Source organism: Leucopleurus acutus, assembly GCF_964270905.1.
Source record: "Leucopleurus acutus genome assembly, chromosome: X".
In the NCBI taxonomy this organism is placed as follows: Eukaryota; Metazoa; Chordata; class Mammalia; order Artiodactyla; family Delphinidae; genus Leucopleurus; species Leucopleurus acutus.
The window spans coordinates 18,110,845-18,121,135 of NC_139148.1; the positions used below are offsets into that span (position 1 = coordinate 18,110,845).

Below are 10,291 nucleotides of genomic sequence, written 5' to 3' on the forward strand. Positions count from 1 at the left end.
GCTATTCCAAGCATGTTAACTGAATGAACACATTGGTTGATTCCTGGACACATCTGCTGTTCTCTTGATTTAAAGCATTTGTTTGGAAACCTCTCTTAATTTACTCAAATTCTGGAAGTATTCACAATGATAAAACTTTCTACTCTGGGAATTGGAATAATAGATCTTACTACTGATGAAGGTGTTATCTGATCTACTAAAACTGCTTGTCATCCGTTGAGTCTAAAATTACTCTTCAGTATAATTTGGAGCAGTTAAGGCAGTAGAAAATGTGTAATTGAAACATAATTATCGGGATGTTTTCTCTTCTAGGTGAGGTGCAATTCCTACAGACCAGAAGCTGCCCGAGAACAAATCCAAGTTGGTGCTCACAGCCCCCCTCAGTTTAGGTAAATAGGCACATGGGTGACACTAGTTTTTTTTTTTTTTTTTGGCGGTACGCGGGCCTCTCATTGTTGTGGCCTCTCCCGTTGCGGAGCACAGGCTCTGGATGCACAGGCTCAGTGGCCTTGGCTCACAGGCCCAGCTGCTCCGCGGCATGTGGGATCTTCCCGGACCGGGGCACGAACCCGTGTCCCCTGCATCGGCAGGTGGACTCTCAACCACTGCACCACCAGGGAAGCCCTTGTGACACTAGTTTTTAACTGCGCATCTCCATCTCCTCCCCTACCCAGCCATCCCAGGGGTCTAAAATAGGTGATCTGACCAAAGCCTGCATTGTGAACAGTGATAGCTCCATTTCCCGGCCCCCCAAAAAAATCTGGCCAAACAGAAACTAAGCATCTTTTCTTTAATTAGTAGGAAGCTGGTTTAGTTAGCATTCTCTCACCTAAATTTCAGTAGTAGGCTTTTGTACACACCTCTAGTATCAAGAGATCTATGAGATTGTACAAGACTCCAAAGGTAATTTAGAATCCAAATCATAGCTTTAGTATTAATTCCCATTTATTATCTTCCAATTTTTGAAAGGCAGCAATCCATGGGTGCCCTGAGCACACCACAGGTGCTCGGTAAACTGGCATGTTTGATTTATCCAACTGCCTACTTTTTAGAAACATGGGCCAAAAGTCTCTTTTCTTAGATAAGGATGAGATCTTATGCACTGTGGCTTAAAACACCTAGAGCTCTGGTTTAATTTGTGTTGTAGAATATCCTATTTAATGCCTCTTGTTCTTTCATACAGCCAACCAACAGACATGAATAAGTGCCCACTTTCTGAATAGCTCTGAGCACCAAGGAGGATATATAGTGATATTTAGCTATTGTAATTCATATCTGGAGGCAAAAGCTCTATATTTTGGCTTTTAGTTTGAGTCATATTTTGAAACAATTGCTTATATATGAAGGGAAAAGAATTATGAATTACAATCTTATTTAATTGTCAGAGTGTATAAAATATTAAGTAAAAATAAAATTAAGATTAATATTACTTAACCCATGCTAGGTTTCTAGCATAGTTTGAGGGAAATTTTCTATAGTAGGGGAGAGAGTTATAATAGTAAATGCAAGAAACCGTAATAATTTGTATTTATTTGTTCTTTACTTAGAACATATTACATCTGGATATCTTTATATTTAATGTTTAAATGAATCCATTAGCATATTGCAGGAAAGTCATCTAAAATTTCTCCTGTTTTAAAGTCTTATTCCCAAAGCCTTGCCTTAGAAATGCTTCAGAAATTGACTATAAATTACCCAATAGCATAAAAATCTAATCATTGTGTTAGAAATTCTCCCCCACTGGGCTAAACTGTCAAGAATGCTGACAGTCTCTAATGGACTAAAATTTGATTCCACTGACAAATGGTGCAGATGAAACCACACAGTGGATTAATTACTCAACAGATAAGTTTTTAAAAACTAATTTCCTTTTACTAACTAGTTGCCTGTAATGTTGGATTTTAGCTGATAATTTGCAGAGTATACTTACTGACTGTCAGCTAAATTCTATCCTTAACACTTTCCCAGGGTGAATCATACTATGAAACCTGCATCCCTCCCCATACATCCCAGCTAAAACACAAGAGGTTATGGGGATTCGGGGATACAGGCCATTATATTCATTCAAATGCCCATAGGGAACAAAGTCATTAGGGAAGAAACAGTCAGTGGCCGAGAATGCTGTCTCTAGTCAGCCTTTTGAACATGCAGTCGAGTAAGAAATAGATGAGGGGGGAGGTTTTTTCCTGGCTTGTTAGTGATCTCTGCGGTAACTGTAGATTTTGAGTGCAGCAGAAATCACACAATGGAAATACCACTTCCAAAAGGCAGTTAGAATCAAAGTGCTGAGTAGGAATCCGCAGTCTTTACTGCAGTCAGGGAACTTGCAAGAACACCAGATTTTGGAGCTAACTCCAGTAAAGCATTACTCATCAATAACAGCTAGACACCGTTCATTAGTTTATGGTTGCATAAACCAAATTCTAGGTAAATATGAGCCTTCAAACATAATAGGAGTTTATAAAAAGTGTTTTTGTAGATTGAAAGAGTTCTTTAAAGATAATTTAGGGACTTCCCTGGTGGTCCAGTGGCTAAGACTCTGTGCTCCCAATGCAGGGGGCCCGGGTTTGATCCCTGGTTAGGGAACTAGCTCCCACATGCCGCAGCTAAGAGTTCGCGTGCGACAACTAAAGATCCCGCATGCCGCAACTAAAGATCCTGCACGCAGCAGTGAAGATCCCGTGTGCTGTAACTAAGACCCTGAGCAGCCGAATAAATAAAATGTTTTTTTTTAAAAAAGGTAATTTAGGGGCTTCCCTGGTGGCGCAGTGATTGAAAGTCCGCCTGCCGATGCAGGGGACACAGGTTCGTGCCCCGGTCTGGGAAGATCCCACATGCCGCGGAGCGGTTGGGCCCGTGGGCCATGGCCACTGGGCCTGCGCGTCCGGAGCCCGTGCTCCGCAATGTGAGAGGCCACAATAGCGGGAGGCCACAACAGGGAGAGGCTCGCGTACCAAAAAAAAAAAAAAAAAAAAAAGGTAATTTAAAGATAGCAACAACATGGATGAATCTTGACAGACATAATACTGAATGAAAGAAGTCAGAGGCAAAAGAGTGCATACTATGTGGTCCACTCATGTGAAGTTAAAAAACAGGCAGAACTAATCTATGGTCAGACTAGTAGTTATGCTTGGAGGTGCTACTGTTAGGGCACACAAGGGAGCCTTCTAGGTGCTGGAAATATCCCATGTCTTGATCTGGGTGGTAGTAACATGGGTGTATTCATGTGAACTAAATGAGCTTTACATTTTAAATGCGTATACTCTCTATCAGTTATATCTTCCTTAAAAAGTTAAATTAAAAAATAGTTAGAAAAGCTAAGTATTGGTAAATCTTCTAGTTTGTAGGAATTTGTGAATTTATAGGAATGTACGACCCTATATACAATTTATAGGAATTGTAGATCCTACAGTTTATAGAAATTTGAAGATATTTGGAAGATTAATAGCATTTGTCTGGTTCTAGTCTCGGCTCTGTTAATTTCTTTGGAAATTTACTTAACCATTTTGGGCTTCAGTTATCTCCCTGTAAACAGATTAAATGAATGCAACATCATATCAAACAATATAATGATACAGTTTTATCCAGAACCTGTTGATTTGTAAGAATTAAATGACATGGACTTTGACATATCTTTTTCAGGGTCAATGGTGCAGTTAGCAACTTTGAAGAATTCCAGAAGGCTTTTAACTGTCCATCCAATTCCACGATGAACAGAGGCACGGACTCCTGCCGACTCTGGTAGCTGGACTGTTGGTTTATGCCATCCTGAGAGAGTTGTGCAGTGCTCATCACCTACTGCTTTAGGCCTGTGTTCCCCTGAGGTTGTTTATTTTTGATGCATCTTCATTACTTGGGTATTGCTTAGATCTAAACAGTATCTATTCAGAGTTGTAAGGCTTAAAAAAATGGAATGCAAAAAATCGAATCAAGTATGTTTCTATAGAAAACCAAACCAACAATAATAAGTCCCTAGGCTACTTTTGTTAAAATGCTGTCTGCTGAATTGTTGCTGTTGTCCATTTTAGTGTGTAAGCCACAGCTAAGTGGTCCATATCATTTTAATCTACAGCTTTGCAGGGGCCCTAAGTAGAACGTATCCAGAAGAAAATTCAGCCTATTACGCTTGCAACCCTCAGTGATGTGGACATGTGCGAGGATACCTGGGAGGTCTTTCTGCACTGTGGAGCACACTGTGAGATTTCACACATCGTCATTACATAGCGTTGATTAACTCTAAGGTAGTTAGATTAGAAATATGTTGAATTCTCATTTTACAATATTTGATGAAGTTCTTGCCTTCAGCTTTGGAGTCTGTTGGCATGAAAACGTGCCTCACAGCTTGTATCTGGTGTAGCTTATTGCCCTGTTCAAGTCAGCATGAGCAAAGCTGGCAGAAAGGCTGCTTGGTAAAGGTTTGAGTTCGTCAAATAGAAAGACAAGGTTGTATCTGTAAGTCCCAGAAGAAGCCAAAACACCTAGTCACGCAACAGTGGGGACACTAAGAAATGACATCTCCAAAATTTGATCTAGTCTGCCCAAACCTTGGAGATTATGTCATCTGCTGGATACTTCTCTTCAGTCCAGTTCCTGATTGTCTTGTTATCCGCATATATGTGCATTCTCCTGTTTCTGAAATGAGTAGGCATCGAGAAAATGATTTTCTGATTCCCCATTAGGAATGTATGGCTTTCCTTCTCCTTTAGTGCAAAGGGACAAACCCCACATTGAGGAGGGCGCAAAGTGGCTCAGTTAAAGTTACCTCTCTTTTAAAGAACCTTTTTGAAAAATTTCTTGATTAAGACATTTTAGAATCTGTTGATTGAATTGAAAATTCCCTTCATAGTCCAAAGAAACATAATTTTTACTCTTCAAGTCTTCTTCTAAAGAGTCTGTAAGAAAGAGCAGTATTACGTTTTTGATCCTCAGAGCTCTGCCTTTTCAAGCTCTCACACTTTTCAAGTGTGTGTTCAGCGTGTGTGTAGGATAAAATTGTAATGGCCTTAAAGTGGTTACCTGGCATTTTCGGTTTCTTAAAATAGCCATCCCCCCTTCACATTATTCCTTGTACATGTGGTTCTAGGTTAAGTAGGCCAATAGGAAAATCTCGGAAGCAAAATGACAAATTCAGGCTAACCAGAGGAAGCCATTTTACATCCCTGGGATTTGTCATTAAAAAAAAAAAAATATATATATATATATATATATATAAAAAAGTGTGTGCCATGTCCTTTTGTAACCATGGGAACTTAAGAAGGGAGAAAAATGCAGGGGCACCATCATGAGGAAAACAATTCCACTGCGTTAGTCAGAGGAGAGTGACTTTCCCCTTGACTTCCCGCTCTCTGAATAGACAGACTCCTGAAGAGCAGCTACCTTTTCCTCCTTAACCATGGCTTAATGTGACCTTACTTTGTATTTTGAAAACAAGCAGTTACTGTGTCTTTTCTCCAGAGGAATCATTCTGATTTGGTTTAGACTTAGAAGATTCTCCTTGTTTTTTTCCTGTATCTGGACATTTAAAATCAGCTGAGATTTTTAAGGCTTATATGAATAGCATTTTCCTTCTAGATTTCTCTTTTTAAATTCCAAATAAACACATTCCTGCAGGTCAGAGAAAGTGTTTGATAAAAGCATAGAATTATGAGTTTGGAAATGGGACTCGTTCAGTCACTTAATGGTTTAGGAAAACTGGTTGGTGAACAGTTGGGGCCCTCACAGTTTCTGAATGATGTGGCTACTTTGTCCTGACTAACTTTACCTGATGTAACTGAACTATACTGAAAGCTGTAGATAGGATGGCTGTTATTACAACAAACTCAGAGCAGCCCAAATCATCAGTACTAACTGGAACAATATTCTAGTAGATTGAATTTCCAAATACATGCTCATGTTTAAATTTTCAGAGTACATTCTTATTGTCCCTTCTCTTCAATACAGATTAGCATAAAAGAATCAGACACTGATTAAGTGGTAGAGGGAGGAAGGTAAAATGCAACTGGAAGGGAGAGAGAAAAAGTAGGGAGAAGCTGGCCTAAGAATGTGACTCTGAAGAGAACACAGGATTTTGGCAGTCCTTGCCAAGCACATCCACTGGAGTAGGGCCATAAAGTTTTACAAAAATAATTATGCTAAATTAAAAGGAAATTAGATATTGGATCTCAGACTAGGACTGCCAGACCAAACTTCTCTGATTCATGTACCAGATGCTCTGCCAGTGAACTATTGTCTGGGCAATGGAAGGAATTAGGTTTTTTTGGGAAAGTCTCCTGGATTAGTCAAGGGTCTTATGTATATAAAATGATCTTGTTTGGGCTTATCATCATTGCGCAAAGTTTCCTGAGCTTTTTACCAACCACATAGCATTGGCCTCCTATTTCCATTTTTTTTTTCCTTTTATGAGATGGACTTGGAAGTGATTACTGCAAGCTCAGGATTCGTAAATTATCCCTAAGTTTATTCAGTGCCTTTCCTTAGTGGAGCTTAAAGCACAGCACATAAATTTTATCTCATTTAGCCTTGGAGCATCAGTAAGAAGCAACTAGGAACTATGGCTTGCCACACAGGTTGTGCTTGTGCCAGAGCAGTGGAGAGGTTTGAAATTGCTTCTCAAGTATCCCAGAGTCAGGAAGGGCAGAGCCTTTGTTCTTTGGGCTGCTGACCTTTGCGTTAACCTTCCTCCCGTAGATTACCCTATTTCTGAATACATTTATTCCATCAGTATTTCTGTAATCACTTAGCATTTGATAGGCTTCTTCCTTGATATTTTTAACATAATGTCTCAGTTGCATATTAAATTATGGAAGAATATATGATTATTTCAAGCAACAACATTCTCATTGCCAGTGGCAGTGCCCCACTGGTTTGAAGAAAGGTGTTCTTGGATTATGCATTTCTTATCTAAATGGTCATTGTATTTTCTTCCCCTACTTGTGAAACAATGTGAGCAATCATTTTAAGGACAATAAAAAGTTGAAGATATTGTTTCCTCTCTTTTTAAAAATAATATTGAAACCTGTTACATTGATTAACATACTCAGTTCCGTTTTAGACAATATTTGCCTAAGAAGTACACAAAGCACTGTAGAGGGCTAGGTTTCTTGGTTTAGGAAAGTGGGATTTGAATGCAGTAACTTTCTCTGTAGACAATGAGAGATTTGCGAGGTGGTCATTGTATTTTCTTCCAGAATATAAGAGATGTGGTTTATTGCTTGTGCAATAATATTCCTATTGAGGAAAAGAGAGGTTTCTGAGGAAATTATCAACCATGGTACGGCTGGTCTTGCAAAAGTAACAATGAACATTACTGTTACTGTCGAACCAAAGAACCTCTATGTGCTATCACCTTTCTTTAACAATCAAGTCGATTTATGGTCACTTATTCAGTACACAGTAACTGAGCACCATTATATTTAAATCACTGAACTAGCTGTATTTAGGCAGACCATATGCAGTCTGGTCTAACATGGGAAACAGATACGTAAACTGCTGCAGTCACCCTATTTCATGACAAGTGTGATGAAATGCAAGGACATCAGGTTGTGGTTTGGTGCACAGAGAAGGAATTATTCAATTCTCCTCCGGTGGCTGCTGTCGGAGTTCTCTCTGCCCAGATCCCAGCCCTTTTACCAGGCACCTAACCTCACCTTCTGTGTGCTTTTCTTCCTCATTGGCTGTAGATCTCTAGGATGGCTGCCCTCATACTACTGGAGCCTCTGTGCCCCATGTACTTCCAGAGTACTGGAAGTGCCTGGAGTTTATATTTCCTGGCGACCTTTGGACAACGAGTGAGTGGTGCAGGACAGTGAAAGCCTGACTGCTTTGCCTGGGTCTAGACAAATCCAGAGGCATATCATAGAATTGATACTAAGTTCTCTGGGGGGCATTTTGGGATTAGTTTGGCAGTGCAAGTAGAGTCCCCTGTTGATTATTTTAAACATCTTTCTGACACTGATATGTTCTGAGACGTGGAAAAGTACTCGTTTGTAGTAGGTGTGCCATCGTGTCCATGTACAGGTGATAGACATCAGACAGACTGTGGAGCTGGTAGGTAGTAAGTGTTTGAGTATGGCCTGTTAGTGCCCCTCTTAGAGAGTCTACTCCAGTTTCTGAGCCGATCCTTGAAATAAGAATTTTTGTCTGTAGGGTAGTGGCAGAAGGAAGGATGTATAGAAGTGACAGAGTTTATGAGTGATCTCTGAGGCATGGACAGGAAGGAGAGGCTTTGGGGTAATAGAGGCAAGAAGTCTAGAACCTCTCTTGCTATGGTCTGTTTGATAGACTTTATGAGGTATTCAGTGTGCCTCAGTTTTTAGATATATATCTTAGTGGACCTGATCAATATTTGAAGGAGTCTGATGTTTCCAATTAGGTTTAAGGTTTTTGCATGTCCCTCAAGTTCAGTTGCTTTGTTTGTTAATTAAGATCGCACTAGATGTTGAAACAGATCATCTCAATGGTTTAACCTAACTTAAGTTAATTTATTGTTTTCATTACATACAAAATGGGTATTAATGATCAGTGAGCTTCTCTCCTACAATTGGTGATTTAGGGACCAAGGTTCCTTCCATATTGTGATTCTGCCATTTTCAATGCTATTGAATACATGCTTACCTACAAGAAGCTGGTGGAGGGGAAGAGGTTATGGAAGATATTGAGTGGAAGGTTTGGTCTAGTCCAAGGAGTTACCTACGTCACTTCTGCTCATATTCCATTGGCTAGAGCTCAGTCATATGGCCAAACCTAACTGCAGAGGAGGCTGGGATATATAGTCTAGCTGTGTGCCCAGAAAGAAGAGGAAATGGGTTTGGCTATTACCTAGCGATACCAGCCACACCTTCTAAAGTAAAATACCGGCCAGTAACTTGGAGCTCTTCTGAATTTAGGAAATTGCTTTTGAGCACAGCACAATGAAAATTTTAAATGCCACTGGTAGCCTGGAGTTTATTCTGTAGGAGTCTTTTTAATTAACAGTTTAATTGGATAATTTAATCCCCTTTAGAATTGGAAATATGAAAATGAAAATGAGATATTCCCTGTGATCTGACAATACCGTGCTTTAATAAACACACCAAAGTGAGCCCGGAAATGAGCACCACAAAAGCATTACCGTAATTTGTGATCAGTGAAAGAAAACCTGATCTATAACTTTAATTAATTATAAATGGTTTAGCTGCATGTTTCATTTGAATGTATATTTTGCTTTGTTGCTTGTCTCAATTAGGAAGGTAACTGAATATAAGATTATGTGGCTATGCCATGGATTTACAATACGTTCTAAGCTTTTAAAATATATCCCACTGAGAGGGGAAATTTTTTTTTTTTTTTTTTGCAGTACGCGGGCCCCTCACTGTTGTGGCCTCTCCCGTTGCGGAGCACAGGCTCTGGACACGCAGCCTCAGCGGCCACGGCTCACGGGTCCAGCCACTCCGCGGCATGTGGGATCCTCCCGGACCGGGGCACAAACCCGCGTCCCCTGCATTGGCAGGCGGACTCTCAACGACTGCACCACCAGGGAAGCCCAATAAAATATTTTTTATGAAATAACATGTGCTATGTCTTCTAGGATTTTTAGAGGATTTATATGAAAATTATGGGAATTCCCTGGCAGTCCAGTGGTTAGGACTCTGCGCTCTCACTGCTGAGGGCCTGGTTTCAATCCCTGGTCGGGGAACTAAAGTCCGTCCCACAAGCCATGTGGGGCAGCCAAAAGAAAAAAAAAAGACCTTTAAAAAAAAAAAGAAAATTATTTTTACTTCTCCATTGATTAGAGATGAGAAATGCTATTCTTTATATTCATGTTTTATGCTTTCTCCACTTAAAAGAAAAATCGAGGCTCAGAGTCCAAGAAACAAAGATGAGTGTCCATGTACAAGCCACAAAAGTACTGTTAGAATTAATTCTGGCTTGAGATGCCACTTTACAGAGGAAGAAACACTAAGTGATTAAGTTAAAATCCCCAATGTAAAAGCTACCTAAAATACTAGGTATCACTTATGCTGCCAGTTAGGCTGAAATGTCTGCATATGTCCTAAGCAAAAGGAGCAGTACAGTTTACCATTTAGAACTGAACTCTATCAATTTCCAAACTGAGTTAGAATAGAAGTCAGTGGAATCTGTATACTGGTAACGGTCACATGACTCTCCAACCCCAGTGACATTTGATGAATGAAGAAAATAACCCAGAGAAAATTTATTCCAAGATTGTCCAGGCATTTATAAATGATTGTTTTTTTTGCCTAAAAAATGATCACGATGAAAACAGCAAACATTTCTTGACACCTACCATGTC

At 39.8% G+C, this 10,291-nt stretch overlaps 1 protein-coding gene across 1 annotated transcript in view; it reads left to right on the forward strand.

Moving 5' to 3' along the window:
• Nucleotides 1-3,745, forward strand: part of PHEX (phosphate regulating endopeptidase X-linked) — a gene marked incomplete at both ends in the record, with an annotated part of 195,140 nt that extends 191,395 nt beyond the window's left edge. The window contains 2 exons of the mRNA XM_082864021.1: nt 313-389; nt 3,643-3,745. Coding sequence (XP_082720147.1) covers nt 313-389; nt 3,643-3,745 — 180 coding nt within the window. The remainder of the gene's footprint in view (nt 1-312; nt 390-3,642) is intronic.
• Nucleotides 3,746-10,291: the final 6,546 nt, after the last annotated feature.